This window comes from Oryctolagus cuniculus, chromosome 13, assembly GCF_964237555.1.
Source record: "Oryctolagus cuniculus chromosome 13, mOryCun1.1, whole genome shotgun sequence".
In the NCBI taxonomy this organism is placed as follows: Eukaryota; Metazoa; Chordata; class Mammalia; order Lagomorpha; family Leporidae; genus Oryctolagus; species Oryctolagus cuniculus.
In genome coordinates, this window is record NC_091444.1 from 41,035,746 (window position 1) to 41,060,450 (window position 24,705).

Below are 24,705 nucleotides of genomic sequence, written 5' to 3' on the forward strand. Positions count from 1 at the left end.
AAACAAAGGATTAAACAAGATTCCTGATTCATTTATCTGACAACTGAAAGATTAACGACCAAATCGGACTTTTTAGAACAGGGAGGAAAGTTACAGATAGATAAATTACTCAAAAATATAACTCTTAGATTAAAAAAAAAACTTAAAAGAAAAACCTTGCCATTTTTAAGAATAAAGAGAAGCCCAGAGAAATTAAGTGAGTTAATAATCATACTGAACTAAATGAAGATTAGAAACGACTTTGAAATTCAAGCCATTCTATTTTACCATGGAATCTCACTAATATCTGGAGTTTGACACGAGGGCAGGAAATACAAACAATGCTTCTTGAGGAGATGAATATAAAAATTGGTTTGAAATTCTAGGTTCATTTCAGGTAATAGTGGGGAAATATGATCCAAGAACAAAATAAATGACAAGAGAAGCCAATCTGAAGAACTGCCACTATGGCATAGTGGGTAAAGCCACCGCCTGCAGTACCTGCATCCTATATGGGCATCATTTTGGGTCCCAGCTGCTCCACTTCCAATCCAGCTCTCTGCTATAGCCTGGGAAAGCAGTAGAAGATGGCCCAAGTCCTGGGGCCCCTGCACCCACGTGGGAAACCCGGAAGAAGCCCGTCTCCTGGCTTTGGATGGGCACAGCTCTGGCCGTTGAAGCCATTTGGGGAGTGAACCAGTGGATAGAAGTCTCTCTCTCTCCCTCTCTGCAGCTCTGCCTTTCAAATAAATTAATTAAAAAAATAAAGTATACTGAACTGTTATCATTGTTACTCTATTAAAAAAAAAAGCCAATCTGAGATCAAACATTTACTCTGATAATCCACATAGAGATAATCAAGAGTTGGATGCAGAATGATATAAGCACCTTAACATATTCTAATGCAAGAACATTTTATGCTTCAAAATCTTCTAAACATTATTTGGCAATATAGATGATAGAACATATAAATGTATCAAGGCTTAGAATTTTAAACATTAAGAAGAACTTTGTTTACTTTTAAAGTTCTTTTATGTTATAGAAATTATGAAGTCCAATTAGCTCTCTTTAAGGGGCTAGATATTTGCCTTACCTTTTCTACCTTGTAGTCACACAAGTATTCCACCTCATAATTGTTTAGATTCCTTTTGGTGATTCCAATCGATTTACATGTGAGTTTTTCTTTTCTACATAATTCCTGAAGAGTATCAAGTGAAACTAGGCAAGGCACACACCAAGCTACAATAAGAAAATAGAATTCTTTACTAATGAAACAGCTATTCAATTAGAACAAAAAAAAAAAAGATAATCTTAAAACTTCTATATCCCCACCCTTCAACTGGAAATTTTACACAACTAAAAATTCATATGACAAGAAAACAATGATGTGTCTTCAAGATGAAGTATTAAAGAACTATTTTTGATAATTGGTCTTGGACTTTTCTCATGAATTTTTATCCTGCTATGTTCAATTGACATTAATTTCTACTAAGTCACTTGAACAAAACATCCCATGCCTATAACTTTTTCTTAAGATAACATACAGATGCCAAGGTCAACAGAGGTGATGTTTTTTACTTTTCCATTTTATTCTACATAGAATACAATTATTGTCATACAATGTAGATCTCCAGGGCATTCTTATTGTTTAGAAGTACATCTATAATATATTTTAAAACACAATCTTTAATTTCTTAAAAAGTAACTTTTTTCATTTCTTTTAACTGGATAATTAGAACAGAGACCTAGTTAAAACATAGTTCTAAATTACAAAGGCATTATTTGCCCTAATTTTTCCACTTTGAAATCCTGCATGAAATTTAACTCCACTTAATATTTTGCCCACGCTGTAATGTATTATCAACCCAAGTGCTATAATTCTAAAAATTCAGTGTATATTGACTTTTTTGGTAATACTAATTTCCTGTATTGTTTTTAAAGCCAGGAGTTATACAGTGTTCAATTTACAGAATCCACATACCCAATTTGAAGAAAATTGGATTTAATCTACCTTAGAGAAGCCAGGAAACTATTTATGTTGCATAAGATTTTACTTCCAAATTCCTGTAGTCAGGCTGTCGTGCTGAATTTACAATACAAATCAACACAAAGTGATGTTTAGAAAAATGTAATAAACTTGCTTTTATGGCTAGTGTCATTGTAAGCACTAGATGGATCAAGAATCGTCTGCTCTAGCTTACATGGTTTGCAATCTTTCTGGGATCAGATTCACTGAAAAAAACTGGGTTGCCAAATAGAATCAGTAAACTCAAGCCATATGTGGTAGCTCTCCAAGGTAGTGGCCATAACCTTTTGTGTTTTGAGGAAATTTGCAGGAAGTGAGAGTACAGCTGCTTTAACTTTACTACATTCTTTCCTCATCCCCTCACCCCCAACTCACACAGGGTCTTCAATGTCAGAAACCCTTAAGCACAATTTCCACCACTGCCCCCCTGCCAAGGACTCCTAGTTCTAAATCAAGGAAGGAAAACGTACTTCTCCCAGAAAACTGAGGCTGGGGAAAAAGTTGACCGGGAGTGGTGGTAGAGGGTAGAAAAATACTAATTCCTTTAAGTTCCTTCCATCCAAAAACCTTGAGGTTGTTCTGTGCAAAGTGAACCTCATTAGCTGATCCGGTGCCAAGGAGGTGCCTCCTGGATATCTATCTACCTAAGGTATGTGTGGTGGGCTGTTCCGAACCATTCTTATCTAGTTGAGGATCTAAAACACCACCACCGATGGAGAAGAAACAAACTAGAATATAAAAAAGCTAAAAACACTTGGTTAAAAAAAAAATCCGACAGCCTATAGTAACAGAGAAAAAGTACATCGACAATATTAACTATTTCAACACCACTATCAAAACCTTCCAGTAGCTCACGCTATCCATCGCCATTCTTAAAGGAAGAAAAGTTCTGGGATAGTGAGGAGATAATCTATGTGGAGCAGAGCAGAGCAGGAAAGAACCTATAAATTCCAGAATGCATTTGAAAATTCCAGGCTTTCAAAGCGCGCGCACACAAACGAACACGCGCACAAACGCGCGCGCGCGTGCTCAGTGTGAGTCTTCGAGGTCCATATAAATAACGCCAAGTTCCCGGGGGGAGGGGGAAGAAAAGTTAGCGCCAGCCAGAGGCTGCATCTTCACACACCTAGTCTCTGCGAGATCTCACTGAGGAGCAATTAGACCTTCTTACGTGTCCGCTCTCGGCTGCGCCTCACTCGCTCCCTTTCTGACCCCACTTCAACCCCAATTCCTCTCCCTCGCTGTTGTGATACCAGGGTCTCGTTTACACCTGCGGGTTCTCTCTCTCCCGCTTCCCAAACGCCCAAGCGAACACCACAAGGCCGGCTCACAAGACCACAAAGGAGTCATCGCAGCCGTGCCCACGAACCCTCGAGCCGGGAGCCCACAGCGAAGTTACCGCGACGCCCGATGCAGCCGCGGGCAGCCCAGAGGGGCCGGGCCGGGCCGAGCGCGCGGCGGGAAGCGACGCTCCACACAGCCCGGCGCGGCCGCGGTTCGCGCGGGCGCCCACCTCCAGCGCACAGCGAGGGCAGGGAGAACGCGAGAGGAGCGGGCCAGGCCCTCAGGAGGGTCAGCGGCCAGGAGGAGGGGGCAGGCGCCCGCAGAGCGCATCCTGGGGTCGGCGTGTCAGCGAGGCGGCAGGCGGAGTCCCGCCACGTCGCCGCCTGGCTGGGCCGCGGGACGGCCCCGCTTCCCAGGCCTCAGAAGCGTGCCTGGGAACGGAGAGGGAAGAGGGGGCAACGCTCCAGCCTCACCTCCTTGCGCCTCAGCCCCGGCCGCCGCCATCTTGTGGAGCTTTCATTCAAACTGGCGCGGTCTGACGGGATAGCTCAGCTGGCCCTACGCCCCGCCCCTGTCCGGCCCGCGCGGCAATCGGGGGCAGGCGGGGGGGGGGGCGGCGCTGGAACCCGTGAGGCGTCCTGACGTCACCGGAGGCTGACCCCGAGCGTGGCGGCAGTGCGCCTGCGCCCACGGCCCACACCGGCCGCCGCGCGGGAGGGGAGAGGCGGAGAAGGGGGAGAGGGGCGGGGCGGGAGGGGCGGGGACCGCGGCCCTAAGCTAGGTAAGCCGCAGTCTTCCCTCTGCTGGAGCGCGTGCGCCGGCGCTCAGGAGAAAGCCCTCCAGGCGTTCCCACGCCTTTCTTTGAAATCGTGTTACCTAGGAGCTAGGTACACTATCCGAAAGGGCCGCGTGGGTTTCTGTTTGGGACGCTTCCTCCAATTCCCGTTCCTCATTACCTGAGCCCAACGAACCAACTTTGCCCTCCTCGTAGTTCGTTTCCTATCCGCGCCCCCGCGCTCTGGCTCTCAAAATCGGCCCCACGTAGGATCTCTTGGAGAGGAATTGTTTGCTCCTCGGGCAGAGGTTCCGACCCGGGCAGTGGGCATCTGAGGGCTCCCCAGGTGATTCCAACGTGCGGCCATCAGTGCTGCCGGCGCTTTAGGGACGCTTGTTAAAGTGCAGATTCGAATTTGGTGGGTCTGCGTTGAGTCCCGGGCGTCTGCATTTCACAGGCTTCCAGGCTCTTGCTCTGCCAGCAGCTGCTGCTCCAGGGGCCTCCACACGTCTCTATCCCTCACCTGCCCCCAGCATTCTTCGCAGCCTGTCCGTGGTGATGGCTTGAACAATCTAAAGCAGAAGCCTTAGAAGTGCAAATGGCAAAAACTTCGGTGGGTAGCTATTTGACGTCTACCGAGGATTTTTACAAAGATTTATGCTCTAAAAATGACAAATGTTTAAACCATCTTGTATAAATTTGAAATACTGGAAATAAACGCGGACCATTAAAGCTATGGCTAATTATTTGATTCCATTATGAAACACCGTGTAGCCATCCAAAAATGTTTTTGAAGCTTTTATTATCATAGGAAAGTGTTTAGTGTGGTTTTTTTTAATCCTCCTAAAATAGTTTAAATTAGCTAAGAAAAATTATATAGGAAGACAACAAAATGTAAAATCTTTGCATGGAGAGACCGGGGTTGCAGAGCCGCAGGTTTAGCCTCTTTATCTGCATCCCCGGATCCCATATGGGCTCTGGTTTGAGTCCTGGCTGCTCCACTTCTGATATAGCTCCCTGCTAATCATCTGGGGAAAGCAGCAGATGGCCCAAGTACTTGGACCCTGCACCCTCAAGGGAGACCCAGATAAACTCCAGAATCCTGGCCAGAGCCAGGACCCGTTGTTGATATTTGGGGAATGCACAATCTGATGTAATTCCCTCTAACTCTGCCTTTCAAATAATTTTTTAAAAATATTTATTTATTTGGCCGGCGCCGCGGCTCACTAAGCTAATCCTCCACCTAGTGGCGCCGGCACACCGGGTTCTAGTCCCGGTCGGGGCGCCGGATTCTGTCCTGGTTGCCCCTCTTCCAGGCCAGCTCTCTGCTGTGGCCCAGGAGTGCAGTGGAGGATGGCCCAGGTGCTTGGGCCCTGCACCCCATGGGAGACCAGGAGAAGCACCTGGCTCCTGCCATCGGATCAGCGCGGTGCGCTGGCCGCAGCGCGCCAGCCGTGGCGGCCATTGGAGGGTGAACCAACGGCAAAAGGAAGACCTTTCTCTCTGTCTCTCTCTCTCCCTGTCCACTCTGCCTGTCAAAAAAAAAATATTTATTTATTTGAAAGGCAGAGTTACAGAGCTAGGCAGAGGCGAGACCAACAGATCTAGCATCTGCTGGTTCACTACCTAAATGACCATAGCAGCCTGAGCTGTGCCAATATGAAGCCAGGGCCCAGGGCAGGTGCAGGGGCCCAACACCTGGACCATTCTCCACTGCTTTCTCAGGCCTTTAGCAAGAAGCTGGATTGGAAGTGGAGCAGCCAGGACTGCAGCATCCCATACGTGATGCTGGCACTGCAAGCGGCAGATTTACCAGCTATGCTACAGCACAGGCCCATCAAATCTTTTTTTTTTTTTATTTAATTTTTGCAGCGTGACTTTTTCACTTGTTTTTACCATAATTAACCATTTTTTTCTTTTTTAAAGATGTATTTATTTATTTGAAAGAGATACATAGAGAGGAAGAAAGGCAGAGAGAGAGCGAGCCTTCCATCTGCTGGTTCACTCCCCAGAAGGCCACAACCTGATCCGAAGCCAGGAGCTTCTTCCAGGTCTCCCACATGGGTGCAGTGGCCCAAGGACTTGGGTCATCTTCTACTGCTTTCCCAGGCCATAGCAGAGAGCTGGATCAGAAGTGGAGCAGCCAGGACTAGAACCGGCGCCCATATGGGATGGCGGCACTGGAGGCCGCGGCTTTACCCACTACGCCACAGCGCCAGCCCCATAATTAACCATTTTTTATAATGAGGATCTCACCATCTTGATGATAAAGGTCACATGAAAGAGCCTCTTCAGTTAGGATTACTCCTACAGCCCCTCTAAGACTTGGAAAGAGGCTTCTTCTTCCCAGGGCTTCTCGCCCTCTGCCCTCTCTGGGTGTTCTGTTTCAGTGTCCTGTATGCTACTCCCTCAACTTCTTTCTTGGTTTTCCTTATATCTCACCAACAACTCATTTTCAATCCTTTCTATGCATCTCTAAAGTTTAATGTGGAACCACATTTCTCTTACACTGTCTTTCTATGTGACTGCCGCAATTCCCATGGACTCTTAAATTTCCATCTTTATGCTCAATAGTCCCAACTTTTTATCTCCAACCTTGATTTGTGCACTAAATTCCACACTTGAATCTTATCTACAGTGCCTAATGGACTAACTCACTGAGGTGTCCCCATAAACACCTCCAACTGAACATATTCAAAAAACTACCCTTGAGTTTTGCCTCCAGCCCATCCCTTCTAGTCCAGACTGCAAGGCTTTTTCATCCCAACATGTTGGCATTTCAGGTGTTTGAGAAGAAAATTTAATGCCTTGATTCACCCTGTCCTCGTTCATTCTTCAATTTAGTTCCATTAGAAAGTCCTGTCAATGCTATTTCCTGTGCCGATTCTGTCCTCTCCATCTCTGATGCTATTAACCAAGTCCAAGCCATTATCTCAACCAAAGTCCTGAAAAGCCTAAGTGATTTAACTTCCAGTATTGTTCCCCTCCCAATTCATTTTCTGGAAAACATAAACTGGAACATATCCTTCCCCTGCTTTCAATATTTCCAATATACCTAGAATAAAGCCCAAACCTTCCAATGGCCTGTAGGGCCTTCTGTGTTTGAAACCTTTTTTTTTAAATTAACCTTTTTTATTATTTTTTAAAATTTATTTATTTGAAATGCAGAGATAGAGATCTTCCATCCCCTGGTTCACTGCCCAAATGGCTGCAACGACTGTGGCTGGACCAAGCTGAAGCCAGGAGCCAGATCAGAAGGTAGAGCAACCGGGACGGGAACCAGCACCCATATAGGATGCTGGTGCTGAAGGCAGAGGCTCAACCTTCTACACCACAGCACTGGTTGGGAAACTCAGTCTTTCTAACCTTATTTTTGCCACTCTCCTCTTTGCTCACTATTCTCTGGGACTTTTTTTCCCCCGACTCATTCAGGAATCTTATTGTGCACTTCATATGTGCCAGGCACCTCCTATGGCTATCATCCAAAAATAACAAATAGCTATCATAAAAATAAAATAATTGCTGATGAAGTTGTGGACAAAAGCGTATCCAATTACACTGTAAGTCTAAGTGCAAATTGGTACAACTATTAAAGAAAACAGTACAAAAATTCCTGCGCAAACTAGAAATAGTTAGCATATGGCCCAGGTATCCCACTCCTGGGAATATATCCAAAGCACGTCAAGTCAGCATATGAAACAGATATCGGCACTCCCATATTTATAGATGCTCAATTCACAACAGCAAAGATAGGGAATCAACCTAGATGCCCATCAACTGATGATTACATTAAAATGTGGTGTGTGTGTATATACATATGGTGAAATATTACTCAGCCTTAAAAAAAAATCAATGAAATTCCAACATTTGCAACAAAATAGATGGAACTGGAGATCATTGTGCTATGTGAAATAAGCCATTCCCCTAAAGACAAATATTACATTTATTTTTATTTGTGGAATATATAGAGTATAAAAATTATATGGATGTCATATCATTTCACAGTAATAACTATTGTTTCACTGAATTATACCATGAATAATATACCTTTCTTTCCCCCTCATTATGATTATCATGAATCCCTTGTGATTTTAATGTTTCAAGAAAAACAAAATATATATGAATAATATAAAGTGAATATGGCAAAATTTTAAAAAGTTTTAATGTTTTTTTTTGACAGGCAGAGTGGACAGGGAGAGAGAGAGACAGAGAGAAAGGTCTTCCTTTGCCGTTGGTTCACCCTCCAATGGCCGCCGCGGCTGGCGCGCTGTGGCCGGCGCACCGCGCTGATCCGATGGCAGGAGCCAGGTGCTTCTCCTGGTCTCCCATGAGGTGCAGGGCCCAAGCACTTGGGCCATCCTCCACTGCACTCCTGGCCACAGCAGAGAGCTGGCCTGGAAGAGGGGCAACCGGGACAGAATCCGGCGCCCCGACCGGGACTAGAACCCGGTGTGCCGGGGCCGCAAGGCGGAGGATTAGCCTAGTGAGCCGCGGCGCCGGCCAAAAGTTTTACATTTTAAACCTAAAAAAATAAAACCTATAACACGAGAAAATTTTAAAAAGTGTTCAAGTTTTTCTGCCAAGTGGGATGCCCCTCCACAAGATATGCAGAGCATCTGCTCACCATATATCACAAGACTTTCTGTTATGTTTTCCTGGGAGAATTTCAGGACATTCTACCCTTCTGCATCTGCATGGCTAACCAGGGGTGCATGGCAGAGATGTATTCTAATCCAAGAGAAGTATGTTACACACACACAACATGGAACATGAATTGTCTTGGAGTATTTTTTTTTTTTCTCAAAGAACACAACCCATTGCAAGTCCAGTTTCTATGTTGCTATCTGAGAAAAGAACAGCATGGCTGGTAGTATAAAAATCTTATCAATGTTTCTGTGATGCCTCTGGTAAAAATGAAGGAGCAATGTATAACACCATTTACTCTTACTGTCCATATAGGAATTCAGGGAGATGTTAAGAGGTCATAGACTATGGTAAAGTAAAGCAATGACTAAGAGGTGAAATAGGGGGCCAGTGCTGTGGAATAGTGGATAAAGCTGCCGCCTGCAGTGCCAGTATCCCATATGGGCACAGAATCTCGGCTGCTCCACTTCTGATCCAGCTCTCTTCTATGGCCTGGGAAAACAGTAAAAGATGGCCTAACTCCTTGGACCCCTGCACCCACATGGGAGACCTGGGAGAAGATCCTGGCTCCTGGCTTCAGATCAGCTCAGCTCCAGCCATTGCTGACACTTGGGGAGTGAACCAGCAGATGGAGGACTTCTCGCTTTCTGCCTCTGCCTCTACTTACTCTGCCTTTCAAATAAATAAATACATCTTTAAAAAAAAAAGTGTTCAAGTTTTTAAATATGTATATGACACAGCAAAAGTAACTGAGAAATCCATGGACAGATTATCAAGGGGCTGGCACTGTGGTGTAGTAGGTGGAGACCTGCAGAGCCAGCGCTCCATGTAGGCACCAGTTCAAGTCCCATTATGGCCTGAGAAAGCAGAAGATGGCCCAAATCCTTGGACCCCTTAACCCACATGGGAAACCAGGAAGAAGCTCCTGGCTCCTGGCTTTGGATCAGCCCAGCTCCAGCTGCTGCAGTCATCTGGGGAGTAAACCAACAGATGGAAGACCTTTCTGTCTCTCCCTCTGTGTGTCTGTAATTCTATCTCTCAAATAAATCTTTGGAAAAAAAAAGATTATCAAGATGTATACCAAAAAAATCTTAACAGTAACTACTCTGGGTGGTAGACTATAGTTTTGTCTTTTTTTTTTTTTTTTTTTTTAAGATTTATTTACTTATGTGAGAGGCAGACTGACAGGAGAGGAAGAAATAGAGATCTTTCATCCACTGGTTCACTACCAAAATGACCACAACAGGTCAAAGCCAGGAGCCAGGAGCTTCGTCCTGGTCTCCCACCTGGGTGCAGGTGCCCAAGTACTTGGGCCATCTTCTGCTGCTTTCCCAGGTGCACCAGCAGGAAGTTGGACAGGAAAGTGGAGCAGCTGGGACTACAGGAAAATAGGAAAAATAACTATAGGAATGCCGGCATTGCAGTGAGCAGATTAACCTGCTATGCCAAAATGCTGGCCCCAGGATTTTTATAGTAAATTTTTTAACTTTATAATGAATATGTATAATTTTTGTAAGCAGAAAAATGTAAAGCTATTTGTACCTTAAAAATTGCAGTGGTATTCCTTTCCTTCTTTACTGTGTTTCTAAACAAACCAAAAATATGAAAAACATGTAGTTACTGGTCACTGTACTGCAGGATATAAAGATGACTTTTTTCCCACATAATTCATTTTTTTGATGGACATTATGAGCACCTACTGTGTTCATGTACTCTAGGGGCCAAGACAAAATGGAAATTAAGATTGAGAGTCTCTGCTCTTAGAATGTTTAATAATCTAGTGGAGAAAGTAGGCATGAATATATTATTACATGAATATAAAAAATTTTTTGAATTAAGTCCTTATATTTTATAAATTTTAATAATCTACTTCAAAGTTGAGAAAGTGTTTAAGCTTTATTTATGAGAGAGCAACAGTGAAAAAGAGAGAGAAAGAAAATAGAGAGCTCCCATTCTCTGGTTCACTCCCCTAAATGCCCACCACAGCCAGTGCTAGGCCAGCCTGAAGCTAGGAGCCCAGAACTCCACTCAGGTCTCTCATGTTGCTGGCAGGCACCCATTGCTTGGGCCATCACCTGCTGCTTCCCAGGTTTGTGAAAAGGAAGCAGAGCAGGTGCTGGAACCCAATCGTTCCCATACAGCCTGCAGGCCTTGTGGGCATCTTAATGGTTGTTCCACAAAGCTCATGCCCAGCCTTTTTCTTTAAGTGGGCCACCACACAGTGTATAAGGCAGCTGTAATGCAAAATAGCTACAAGCAATAATACATATACAACTGAATATGGCTATGTTCTAATAAAATTTAATTTATAAAAACAGGTCTGGAATAGACGTGACCTATTTGCCATGGTTTGCCAATTCATGATGTATTTTAAAAAGCCAACAATAACCACAACATAAAACCTTAAAGCATTTTTCCAATGCATGACTGAAAACAGACTTAGCAAATCAATGAATTTAGTTATTTTTCCTATTTTTCTGATGACACAGTGGCTTATACTTATATTAATTTTATGTTTAATGCTTTATGACTTTGGAAAAGAGCCTAAGAAATTAGTAAGTATTCAGCCGTAATCAAGAGTATACTTTTGAGGCACTTCTGTACTTAATGACTTGTTTGACTATGAATTTTATCTTCATAACTCTGTCAATAATTTGATGCAAACAGTAAGCAAATTTGGCTTCTGTATCTTCAGAAACTTTTAGAAGAGCACCACCACCTATATACATAAGAATCAACTTTAATAATAAAGCACATTTATTTTAATTTTTTATTTTTAAAAAATATTTTATTTATTTACTTGAGAGGTAGAGTTACAGACAGTGAAAGGGAGAGACAGAGAGAAAGGTCTTCCGTCCGTTAGTTCACTCCCCAAATGGCACAATGGCCAGAGCTATGCCAATCTAAAGCCAGGAGCCAGGAGCTTCCTCCCGGTCTCCCACACAGGTGCAGGGGCACAAGGACCTGGGCCATCTTCCACTGCTTTCCCAGGCCAAGGCAGGGAGCTGGATTGGAAGAGGAGCAACTGGGACTAGAACAGGTGTCCATGTGGGATGCCAGAGCTGCAAGCGAAGGATTAACCCACTGCGCCACGGCACCGGCCCCAATAAAGCACAATTAAAGGCTTGAATAGATTTTTTAAAAGTATAGTGTTTTTTGTAATTTTTTTTTTTTTTTTTTTTTTGACAGGCAGAGTGGACAGTGAGAGAGAGAGACAGAGAGAAAGGTCTTCCTTTTGCCGTTGGTTCACCCTCCAATGGCCGCCGTGGCTGGCATGCTGCGGCCGGCGCACCACACTCATCCGATGGCAGGAGCCAGGTGCTTCTCCTGGTCTCCCATGGGGTGCAGGGCCCAAGCACTTGGGCCATCCTCCACTGCACTCCCTGGCCACAGCAGAGAGCTGGCCTGGAAGAGGGGCAACCGGGACAGAATCCGGTGCCCTGACCGGGACTAGAACCCGGTGTGCCGGCGCCGCAAGGTGGATTAGCCTAGTGAGCCACGGCGCCGGCTAAAAGTATAGTGTTTTTAAACTACTGAGTAAAGATTCCTCTTCTCATTTCATCTAGGAACTAAGAGAAATGAACAGTATCTCCTTTCTTGGGAAAGAAGGATAGATTTCCTGTCCAGTGCACATCTTCCAGCTCTTTCTCAATATGGGCACTTGAGTTCTCTTTTCCATTTCTAGAATAAGCTTTTTGACTGGGAGACCACCAAATGTCTCAGTGCTCTAGCAAATGCTCCCTGATGAATAAAATGTGGTTATCCTTCTCTCAAAATGAAAAAAAAACAAAAACAAAAAACAAACAAACAAACAAAACAAAAAAAACCTAACTTCAAAATAAAAGCATTTGCTGGAGGAAAAAAAAAAAACTAAATATAAAAAAGAAAAAGTAAAAGTGTTTGCCCCATTTTCCCGCCATAAAAGAAGCCACATTAAGAGTTTAGCCTTTAGCCTTCTGGATATTTTTCTATATACACACACATACACACACACACACACACACACACACACACACCGAGCGTAAGAGCTTCTTTTATGTTACCTATGTTTCTGCAATTTCTTTTTCCATTACTATCAAGGACATTTAATTGTCCTTAGTTAATTATATAACAAGAATCAATAAAAGACTGTAAAACTGAAAATTAAAGAAGCAAAACTTTTTTGAAAATGTCACATAAAATTTCCTTCAATCAACTTAATTTGAAACAGCTTCCTAAGTGAAAACATTTTATATTTCCCATTAGTAATGGTTCATCTTATAAGGAAAACAAAACAAAGTTCCAACACTTACCAATATATTATAGTTTAATAGAAACAGCTTATATAATTCATTGAAAAAGCATTTTAATACAAACACGACTTCTACACAAAACCAGAGAGTGTTGATATTCTAGTTCTAAAAAATTCTTGGTTTCTCTAAAGCATTAAGATGCCACCTCAATGGTGACTGCTTCACATTTTCCAGTCTCTTGATCCATGCAAGTAACATGTAAAGATCCATCCCTAAACAAACCAGATAAATAACATTTAAAAACTTATTTTATAAAAACAGAAAGTCCTTAAGAAATTACTTGAGGAGTGAACAGAGCTAATTTTAATTTTCAGAAGAATAGCATTTTCAAAGTAGAAACCACAATCTCAGTGTCTTTAAATATAGTATCTATGCTATGTTTCGCTAGTTGTTCTTGGAAATATCCTCCTAATCATGGAGACAACAGTTGTATTCTCTGAAAACTCATGATGATAAGCATCTTAAGACTTCATTCAGGGACCATCAAAGAAGGATGTACTTTTCTCTGAAGGGAGGAAAGAACTTCCACTTTGTTTGTGGCCCTGTCAAAATACTGAAGGAGTTTGTGGACTCAAAAGGCTTCCGTGACAGCTCATAACAAGAGCCTCGGGTGATCACTGATATCATAAATAAGAGTGTCAATTGTTAAATCAACAACAGGAGTCACTGTGCACTTGCTCCCGATGTAGGACCTCTGTGCTTAATGAGTTGTACTATGAGAACTAATGGTAAAACTAGTCTTCAAACAGTACTTTGTACTCTATGTGTCTGTGTGGGTGCAAACTGTTAAAATCTCTACTTAGTATAGGGTTGATTTCTGTATATAATTAAAAATGAATCTTAATGAAGAACGGGATGGGAGAGGGAGTAAGAGGTGGGATGGTATGGGGTTTGGAGGGCAGGTATAGGGTATGGGGGGGAAGAACTGCTATATTCCAAAAGCTGTACTTATGAAATTTATATTAATTAAATAAAAGCTTTCTAAAACAAACAAACAAACAAAAACTTCATTGGAGCTCAAGATGTGCCCAGGCCAAGGCACATCCACTCCAATGGATTCAATAATATTCTTGCTATGTATAATTTATGGAACAAGTTGTCCCTAATGTTAATCTGGAAAGGGTTTACTTGCAACCCATAGTAGTATGGATGGCTTATTGTAAGGAAAATGGTAATAGCTGGATTTAACTGGTCATTTATCTCGTAGAGATTTTCTGCAGGAACAGTGAAATAATCTTATTCTTTCATGGGGCAAATAGTACAATTATGTAAACCTTAAATAATTATATTGAAAACTGATAAAAATTACATCATGAGCATGGGTCAGTTTTTAGGTTGACTATAACAAAAACAAAGAACTCATAAAACATTCAGAGTGAAAAGTATTAAGATATTCTTTTCTTAGTAAAAACAGTATTTTCAGGAAAAAAAGTGTAAATAAAAATAAAATATTTTAAGTTTTAAATAAATTGTCTGACATTGGCTCAATAAACTCGCAAAAATGGTCATGTCTCAAAGTGAATTTTCTTCACACCAGAAACAGTTTAATATTGTACCTTTTCATAGTAAGAACAGCTAATATGTCACGTAATCCATTTTCCTTTTTATCTAAATCCTGAAGTACAACCTGTTGATGCAGAAATAATAGACGATTCAGTACTTTGACATATTAATGAAATGATGTATCAGTTATCACAAAAGACCAAATTCTGAAAGGAATCTTTTAAAGTAGGGCAGTTTTCAATTCTCCTTCATTTAATCATATTCAGAGAATAGGAGTTAAGATTTGTTAACTGGAAATTTATCCTCCAGGAGGGCATATAAGACCAATGTATTTTTTTCCTGCTAAATGTCATCTCCTAGGTTAAAATGATTGTTTCTAAGAAATACTGTTTGTCTCAGAAAATAAAGATTTCTTTTTGGTAATTAAGCCATTGCCAGTAACATGCAAAATATATCTGGGCAAGCCTCCTATACATACTTTCAATTTTTATTTATTTGAGACAGAGCATGGGGGATTGAAGAATGAACACTCCTATCTACTGATTCACTCCCCCAAATGCCCCCAACCCTGGGGGTGGGGGTGGGGACTGGAAGTCAGGAATGCAATGTAATCCAGGTCTCCCACTTGGGTGTCAGGAACCCAACCACTTGAGCCATCACTGCTGCCTCCCAGGGTGTCTATTAATAGGAAGCTAGTTTCAGAAGTTGGAGCTGGTATGGAACCAGGCACTCAGATGTGAGATATGAACACCCTAATTGGTGGCTTTACTGCTAGGCCAAATGCCTGTCCCATATATTTCCTATTAAAAAAGGAATGTGGCAATTTCTTTTGTACAATTAAGAGTACATCTGTAAGAGGTACATGAATTTACTTAGCTTACTTAGTTTCCTAAAGAAAGGTATACTAATAACCAAATTTGGAGTTTAGCAGTGACTTCAAACTGCCAAATTCGAGTTTAATAACCTCAGGTAAGTCATCACTTGTCACTCATTTGTAAATTGAGGAGTTTCAAGCAGACAGGTTTTCTCAAAGATTCTCTTACAAATTCAGTGTTCTTGGACTAATCTGGGGGGCATCTTTAAGTTAGGATACAGTGGCTGCAGCCTCCCAGTAGGATGTAAGAAAAAAAGAAATAAATGTGTAAGGGAGACAGCTAAGGGAATATTGAAATTGCAATCTGTCTTTGGAAATGCAGGTACATAGGAAAGCTTATATATACATAGCAAAAAAAGAAAAGAGAAAGAAAAATATATATATATATACATAGCAGAATCATCTGAAGGAGCTCTTAAAACTTCATCAATAGATTTAAAGTTGGTAAGTTTGAGGTGTGGGCCTGGCACATTATGTATGAGTGTGTGGGTTTTCATTACTCTTTTGTTTGTATTGGAAAACTCATACAAAGCTAAAGATCTATGCATGTATTGTCACTAATACATATCCTCTTCTCAAAAACAACTAGACATTTTAGTCTGGTTCCAGACTTTTCTCTGAATACATTAAAAAAACACATACACACAACCAATTGTACTATACATGCTCTTTTGTTACCTATATTTGTCTTATTTTTATAACAAGTTAATTTATGTTTATGTTTTACACCGTGTAAAACATTCATTATAAGGGCCAGTGTTGTGGCACGGTGGATTATGCTGCTGCCTGCAATGCCAGCATTCCATATGAGCACCAGTTCAAGTCCTAGTTGCTCCACTTCTGATCAAGTTCCCTGCTAATGTGCTTGGCATGGTCCAAGAACCTGGGTCTCTGCCCATGTGAAGAGATCAGAATGGAGTTCCTGGCTCCTGGTTTCAACCTATTCCAGTTCTAGCCATTACGGCTATTTAGGGAGTGAATCAGCAGAAGGAAGTGTTAAGCAGTCCTTCTGTGTGTGTGTGCGCGCTTTTAAAATAAAGTTTTTTATTATTATTATTATTTGAAAGACAGAGTTAACAGGAAAAGGGAAGGAGAGAGAGAGAAAGGGAGGGAGGGAGAGATGGAGGAAGAGAGAGGTGGAAAGAAGGAGAGGGAGAGGGAGAGGAAGGTGAGAGAGAGAGTGAGAGAGAGAACCAGAGAGAATTTTTCCATCTATTGGTTCACTCTCCAAATGCCGGCAACAGCTAAGGCTGGGCCAGGTCCTAGGAACCAGGAGCTCCATCACGTTCTCTTCATGAATGTTGCAGGAACCCAAGTCTATGGCCATCATGTCTGCTGCCTCCCAGATACATTAGCAGGGCCCTGGATCAGGAACTTGAACCAGCACTTAGATGAGGGTGTCCTAAGTGGCAGTTTAACCTGCTACACCCCTATGCCTACCCTGTGTATGTGCATTTTACAGTAGCCGTATTTCTTGGATATGTTTCTAAGTAAACGACATAGCCCTACTTCCTCTTTGTAAAGGATACAGAGGATGGTATAGATTGAAATGTGCATGTGGTATTTTGAAAAAGTAATTTATCTTTTATCAGAGGCAGCATGGCAGAAAGAAAAAAAACATAGACTGAGGAATAAAACCAAGCTACAGAGAAATCTTAGCTTGACAAAGAAACCAACAGGGTATTTACTACAACAAGCTGATTTCTTAATCATCTGTGATAAGAATATACATATAATGTCCTACCTCACAGCAGTACAGCATCTGGCATTTAGCAAATGAAAACAAAGCTATTTTCCTCTTCCCTTACCTAATTACCAAGGTGGGCCAAGAGCACAAGTAACAATATAAAAGACAAATTGTGGGTGGGTATTGTGGCATAGCAGGTTGAGCCACTGCCTGCATCCCATATTGCAGTGCCATTTGAACTCTCGCTACTTCCTTTCAGATCCAGCTCCCTGCTAATGCATCCTAGAAGACAGCAGATGATGGCTCGAATGCTTGGGCTCCTGCCATACATGTGGGAAACTAGGATTGAGTTCTGGGCACCTGGCCTCTGCCTGACCCAGCCCTGACTGTTGCAGCCACTTGGAGAACTAGTGGATGAGAGATCTCATTCTCTGTCTCTCTATCGCTCTTTCAAGCGATATTAAAAACAAATATAGGGGGGGCTGGCGCCGTGACACAGTAGGTTAACCCTCTGCCTGCAGAGCCGGCACCCCATATGGGGGCCGGCTCAAGTCCCGGTTGCTCCTCTTCCAGTCCAACTCTCTGCTGTGGCCTGGATAGCAGTAGAAGATGGCTCAAGTGCTTGGGGCCCTGCACCTGCATGGGAGACCGGGAGGAAGCACCTTGCTCCTGGCTTCGGAGCAGCACAGCTCTGGCAGTTGCAACCATTTGGAGAGTGAACCAAAGGAAGGAAGACCTTTCTCTCTGTCTCTCTCTCACTGTCTGTAACTCTGCCTGTCAAATAAATAAATAAAAATCTTAAAATATATATATATATAGGGGGCCAGCGCTGTGGCGTAGTGGGTAAAGCTGCCACCTGCAGTGCCAGCATCCCTTATGGGTCACGGTTCTGGTCCCAGCTGCTCCACTTCCAATCTAGCTCTCTGCTATGGCCTGGGAAAGCAGTAGAAGATTGCCCAAGTCCTTGGGTCCCTGAACCCACATGGGGACCTGGAGGAAGCTCCTGGCCATGGCTTCATTGTGGCCAACTGGGGAGTGAACTGGCAGGTGAAAGACCTCTCTCTCTCTGCCTTTCCTTCTCTCTGTATCACTCTGACTTTCAAATAAATAAATCTTTTTAAAAACAAAAAACATAGAGGCTGCCCTCATGGCTCAGGTGGTTAAGTTGCTGCCTGTCATTGCAAGGATCCCATATCCAAGTGCTAGTTCTAGTCTCAGTGTTCTGCTTCTGCTCTAGCTCCCTGCTATTGTGCGTGGGAAAGCAGCAGATGATGGTCCGATGCACATTTGGGCCCCTGCCACCCATGGGGAGGACCCAGATGGTGTTTCCAGGTTCCTGGCTTCTGCCTGGCTTAGCCTTGGCTGTTGCAGCCATTTGAAGAGTGAATCAGCAGATGGAAGATTGGAAGATCTCTACCCCTAGCTCTCCCTCTCTGTTATTCTGTCTTTCAGATAAAGGAATAAACAAATAAATAAATCTTTTAAAAATGAATTATATTTCATTTTTATATTCCCATAACTGTTTCAAATTAAAATAGTCTATTTCTTCCCTCTTTCAAAAAAAGAGTAGAAGTAATTCACTCATAAAAATGTTAGGTGTCCTTGGGGCCGGCGCTGTGGCACAGTGGGTTAATGCCCTGGATTGAAGTGCTGGCATCCCATATGGGCACCAGTTTGAGACCTGGTTGCTCCACTTACAATCCAGCTCTCTGCTGTGGCCTGGGAAAGCAGTAGAAGATGGCCCAAGTCCTTGGGCCCCTGCACCTGCATGAGAGACCCAGAAAAAGCTCCTGGCTCCTGGCTTCGGATGGGTGCAGCTCCAGCCATTGCTGCCATCTGGGGAGTGAACCATCGGATGGAAGACCTCTCTCTCTCTCTCTCTCTCTGCCTCTCCTCTCTCTGTGTAACTCTGAGTTTCAAATAAATAAAAAAATCTTTAAAAAAATGTCTAATAGTGAGCTTTTACTGAAAGACAACCAGGTGGTTTCATTTTTTTTTCCGTAGCTCTGGCCACTGCGGCCAACTGGGGAGTGAACCAGCAGATGGAAGACCTCTCTCTCTCTCTCCTCTCTCTGTGTAACTCTGACTTTCAAATAAATAAATCTTAACTAACTAAATAAATAAAAGTTAGGTGTTCTATATACATCACATACTAAAGAATTAAAGTGAACTGAATCCAGAAAGAAAAGCTAAACAGTTTCTCATGAATAAGTCACAGTTCAATTTTATGTATTTTTATATATACTTTATATATTTTGTATATATTTTATATATTCACCTGTGCAAACTTGGTTTCCTCTTTTGCAGAGTTCTTCCCCTCAGACTCATAGAGTTCAAGGCACACTGAAGATATACTTCCAGGGGCTTGTAATGTGTGTTGTCTTCTAGCTGGTAAAGGAGTCCCTGAAGGAAATAGTACTGTGAATCTGTTGGCTCCTGATTCATCCACTCCCTAAAAAAGAAGGAAAATAAGATATATATCCTTTAATATTTACCATTACAATTTTTTTTTTTTTTTTTTTTGACAGGCAGAGTGGACAGTGAGAGAGAGAGACAGAGAGAAAGGTCTTCCTTTGCCGTTGGTTCACCCTCCAATGGCTGCCGCGGCCGGCGCGCTGCAGCCAGCGCACCACGCTGATCTGATGGCAGGAGCCAGGTACTTATCCTGGTCTCCCATGGGGTGCAGAGCCCAAGCACTTGGGCCATCCTCCACTGCACTCCCTGGCCACAGCAGAGAGCTGGCCTGGAAGAGGGGCAACCGGGACAGAATCCGGTGCCCCGACCGGGACTAGAACCCGGTGTGCTGGCGCCACAAGGCAGAGGATTAGCCTAGTGAGCCGCGGCGCTGGCTATTTACCATTACAATTTAAAAAGCTCCTACTATAAAGTCCTACTACTCTTATTATAAATGAAATATATAAAAAAATAAAATTATAAAAAGAGACAAAGAGATAACAATAGAATGTTACTTAATCTTACCTCACTTTACTTAAAAAATATATTGAGTGTACGTTCCCTATATTGGAAGCTTATAGTTGATTTTCATTTCATCAACTTTCATTTTCCTAAGAAAGTTACATGTAAGATAAATAGAAACTGAAAGAATATAAGAAACTCATTAAAAGTAAAATTATAAGCCTAAATTTACCTGTAAACAGTTTTATTCTAAAGTCATGCTATGTATGGCAATTAATTTGTACTATTTCAATGCAAAAGTATATGACAGTGAAACATACCTTAACTAAAATATTTTTGGCTGAACACTCTATCATAAGAGAGTCTTCCACTAGAACGTTTTCTTTCCCAATAAGAATTCCTGCTTCTATAGCTGCACCAATAGGGATAACCTCATCCGGAGGAATGGAATTGAGAAGCTCAACAGTTGGGAAAAGGTCTTTAATCAGATGCTGTAGCTTTGGGATTCGAGAAGACCCTCCACAAAGGACAACCTAGAAAATGAAAATAATTTTCAGTTTTTCCTTTTAGAAGAATTATTATTTCTAGAAATTAAGTACAACAGGCGGGGCCATTTTTATCATGTGTAATGATAAAATATAGAATGTCCTATATTTTAATCTATTATTTTATACTTCATGTGGAAATAAACAGATATTTAATATTATTATATACATTTAACATATTCTTTACTCACAACAAAATTTAAAATCAGGATCTCACCACCTATTGGAAAATATAGCTCTCTATATAATGGTTCATGATTAACACTATACATATGAGGTTTAAACAAGATATTCATTTGACTAGGAAATATATTATCATACTGTCCCACTGTTCTACAAGAAATATTTAAATAAATATTATGGTATTTTATGATAAATATCAGCAATCTCTATGTGAAAATAACACCATATGCAGCGTGTTAACGCCCTGCCCTGAAGCGCCAGCATCCCATATGGGCACTGGATCAAGACCCAGCTGCACCACTTCCAATCCAGCTCTCTGTTATGGCCTGGGAAAACAGTGGAAGATGGCCCAAATCCTTGGGCCCCTGCACCCACGTGGGAAACCTGGAAGAAGCTCCTGGCTAATGGCTTCGGATCAGCGCAGCTCTGGCCATTGTGGCCAATTAGGGAGTGAACCATCGGATGGAGGACCTCTCTCTCTCTCTCTCTGCATAACTCTGACTGTCAAATAAATAAATCTAAAAGAAAGAAAGAAAGAAAGAAAGAAAGAAAGGAAGGAAGGAAGGAAGGAAGGAAGGAAGGAAGGAAGGAAGGAAGGAAGGAAGGAAAAGAGCAGAACACCATAGTATTTTTGCCTTTGGCATGGAAGAATATTAACCTGTTTGAGTAAAAATGTTTTATTTTGGGAGCCGGTGCTGTGGCGCAGTGGGTTAATACCCTGGCCTGAAGGACCGGCATCCTATATGGGCACCGGTTCAAGTCCCGGCTGCTCTACTTCCAATCCAGCTCTCTGTTATGGCCTGGGAAAGCAGTGGAAGATGGCCCAAGTCCTTGGGCCTCTGCACACATGTGGGAGACCCGGAAGAAGCTCCTGGCTCCTGGCTTCGGATTGGCACAGCTCCGGCCATTGCGGCCAACTGGGGAATTAACTATCAGATGGAAGACCTCTTTCTTTCTCTGCCTTTCCTCTCCCTGTGTAACTCTGACTTTCAAATAAAAAAAAAGTTTTATTTTCCCATCCATTTGGTTTCTCTGATCTCTAAAGTATTTCATACTAAATTACTCCTATGTATTGAAGTCCCTTAAGTTCCTCACTGGCTCATGCATTAAGCAGTTATAACTCCAGGAGTATTTAGAATAGTGAATTTACAAAAAGAATACTGAGTAATGACTTGTTAAGCAGAGAGTAACTGACTAGAAGGCGGCCTCTTTAAAATGCAGTGTGGAAAGTGAGGACCACCACCTTAATCTGCAGGTGAGGGCAGGAAGAATACAAACTGAGAGATTTTAAATACCAGGCCAGCCCTGGCGAAGAGGCCCAAAAGGTCTATTTTGGAGGTGAGTAAAAAGAAAAGTCTTCCCTAAAATTTTACAAAATCTCGTGGCAAATACCATGAGAATAAAAATACAGACTATGCTTTTCAAATTTCTCATATTCAACATCAGAAAATTTTATTAACAAACTAGTGGCACTATGCAAAAAATAGTAATAATCCTGGAAAATCTTGGTTTTCAGAATTTTTATTTTAGGGTAAAAGGAACAAAGACTATGTTATTATTGATGCTGACAGTAATCAGTAAGTTTAAAATGAATTTAAATGTCTAATCTACAGCATGAGATTTCTTCTCATAATAATGTAATTAATAGAAATTACATATTTCAAATATAATTATTCTTCCTAAGGCCTTTTCAAATATAATTTTCACAGCATTTTATCAAAGAAAAGTGCATAAGAATCAAACTGTGGGGCTAGTGTTGTAGCATAGCACATAAAGCTGTAGCCTGTGACGTGGGCATCCCATATGGATGCCACCTGGAGTCCTGGCCACTCCACTTCAGATCTAGCTCCCTATTAATGGCCTAGGAAAAGAAGCAGAAGATGGCCCAGGTGTCTGTTTCAGCAACCCCAGCTGTTGCAGCCATCTGGGGAGTGAGCCAGTGGATGGAAGATCTCTCTTGCTCTCTTCCTCCCTCTCCCTCTCTTTCAAATAAACAAATCTTAAAAAAGAAAAAAAAAAATCAAACTGTATGAAAAACTGCAAGAGAGGATCTCATAGACTCCAAAATAAAGAAGATTACTTTATTTCATCTTTTCACACTGTATACCTGCATTGAAATATCTTACTGCACCCCATAAAAATGAACAGGTATTACCTGTCAGTCAAAAATTTAAGTGGCAGGCACAGTGGCGTAGTGGGCTGAGCCTCTGTCTGCAGTGCCGGCATCCCATATGGGTGCTGGTTCGTGTCCCAGATGCTCCTCTTCTGATCCAGCTCTCTGCTTTATGGCCTGGGAAAGCAGTGCAAGATGGCCCAAATGCTTGGGCCTCTGCACCCATGCGGGAGACCTGGAGGAAGCTCCTGCCTCCTGGTTTTGAATCGGCCCAGTTCTGGCCGTTGGGGCCATTTGAAAAGTGAACCAGTGGATGGAAGACCTTTCTCTCTGTATCTACCTCTGTCTGTAACTCTACCTCTCAGATAAATAAATAAATCTTAAAATAAATTTTTAAAATATCAAAATAAACATTGCTAATACAAATGTTAAAAAGAAAATCAAAACACATTCATTAGTCTGCTTAAGCTGCTGCAACAAAATACGATAGAATGGGTGGTTTAAAACAACAGAATTTTTTCCCCAGTTCCAGACGTTAAAGCCCAGCACCAAGGTGCCAGCAAGGTAGTTTTGATGACTCTTCTCTTGGCCAACAGGCAGCTCATTACTGTATCCTCACATGATCTTTTCTTCATGTGTTTGAGGTGGGTTGAGAGTAGCAACACCCAGCTTTCTGGGGCTTCCTCCTATGAGGACAGCAATTCTGGCTGACCAGGACTGCACCTGTGACTCCATTTAACCTTACTTCCTTCGAGGCCTCATATCCAAAAACAGCTCCACTAGGGGTTAGGGCATGAATATACAAATTTTGCAGAGAGGGTACAAATATTCAGTCCATATTACCACTTAATTACTTGGAGATTAAAAAAACATGAAGCCAGGGCTGGCATTGTGATGCAGCAGGTTAAAGCCCCAGCCAGCAGCATTGGCATCCCATATGGGTGCCAGTTCAAGTCCAGGCTGCTCCTCTTCCAATCCAGCTCCCTGCTAATGCCCCTGGGAAAGCAACAGAAGATGTCCCAAGTCACAGGCCCCTACACCCATGGGGGATACCTGGAAGAGGCTCCAGGTTCCTGCCTTCGGCCTGGCCCAGCCTCGGTAATTGTGACTATTTGAGGAGTGAACCAGTGGATGGAAAACCTCTCTCTCAGTCTCTACCTCTCTCTGTAACTCTACCTTTCAAATAAATAAAAATTAATCTTAAAAAAATGAAGCCAAACAACAAAGAAGAAAATAAAATGTGTCACAGATCACTCTGCAAATAAAGAAAATGAGAACACACTTCATTGAAGCTACTAATAAAAGTATTATTGTAGGTATTTTTTTAATTAGGGGAAACATAGATGATGTAAGTGGATTAATGTTCAAGAACATAAAGAATAAGTGGCCTGGAAAGGCTGGGAGAAAATCCAAAGCAAAAAAGAGAAAAAACATACGTACGCTTCTTAAAAAAGAACAAAAGGAAAAATTTAAACAAAAGAAGAAGAAGAAAACTTAAAAAAGAAAAGAGATCAATATGACTTGAAATAAATAGAAGAATTCTTTGGTGGTGGTAGGAGTTGGAGCCAAAATAAAAATGATTGGGGCCAGCACTGTGGCACAGCGGGTTAACACCCTGGCCTGAAGCACCGGCATCCCATATGAGCACCGGTTCAAGACCTGGCTGCTCCACTTCCTATCCAGCTCTCTGCTATGGCCTGGGAAAGCAGTAAAAGATGGCCCAAGTCCTTGGGACTCTGCACACATGTGGGAGACCCGGAAGAAGCTCCTGGCTCCTGGCTTTGGATAGGCGCAGCTCCGGCCATTGAGGCCAACTGGGGAGTTAACTATCAGATGAAGACTCTCTCTCTCTCTGCCTCTCCTCTCTCTGTGTAACTCTGACTC

At 42.3% G+C, this 24,705-nt stretch overlaps 2 protein-coding genes across 10 annotated transcripts in view; both read right to left on the minus strand.

The window, feature by feature from the left end:
* SUV39H2 (SUV39H2 histone lysine methyltransferase) overlaps positions 1-3,955 on the minus strand; it is a 29,863-nt gene extending 25,908 nt beyond the window's left edge. The window contains exons 1-3 of one of the 9 annotated variants that reach the window (XM_051820605.2): positions 2,476-3,057; positions 1,991-2,062; positions 1,073-1,218 (exon numbers count right to left, since the gene is read on the minus strand). Coding sequence is in view for 2 of the 9 variants with exons in the window: in XM_002717451.5 (XP_002717497.1) it covers positions 1,073-1,218; positions 3,763-3,793 (177 nt within the window). In the remaining 7 variants the exon portion in view is untranslated. Of the gene's footprint in view, positions 1-1,072; positions 1,219-1,990; positions 2,063-2,475; positions 3,058-3,131; positions 3,677-3,762 lie in introns of those variants that run through there. The other 8 variants (XM_002717451.5, XM_008268314.4, XM_070055431.1 and 5 more) reach the window with 8 other exon arrangements.
* A 9,041-nt stretch (positions 3,956-12,996) lies between these two features.
* The window catches only part of HSPA14 (heat shock protein family A (Hsp70) member 14), a 34,853-nt gene continuing 23,144 nt past the window's right edge, over positions 12,997-24,705 (minus strand). Inside the window, exons 11-14 of the mRNA XM_002717444.5 lie at positions 20,301-20,513; positions 19,343-19,516; positions 14,557-14,627; positions 12,997-13,212 (exon numbers count right to left, since the gene is read on the minus strand). Coding sequence (XP_002717490.2) covers positions 13,134-13,212; positions 14,557-14,627; positions 19,343-19,516; positions 20,301-20,513 — 537 coding nt within the window. The 3' untranslated portion in view covers positions 12,997-13,133. The remainder of the gene's footprint in view (positions 13,213-14,556; positions 14,628-19,342; positions 19,517-20,300; positions 20,514-24,705) is intronic.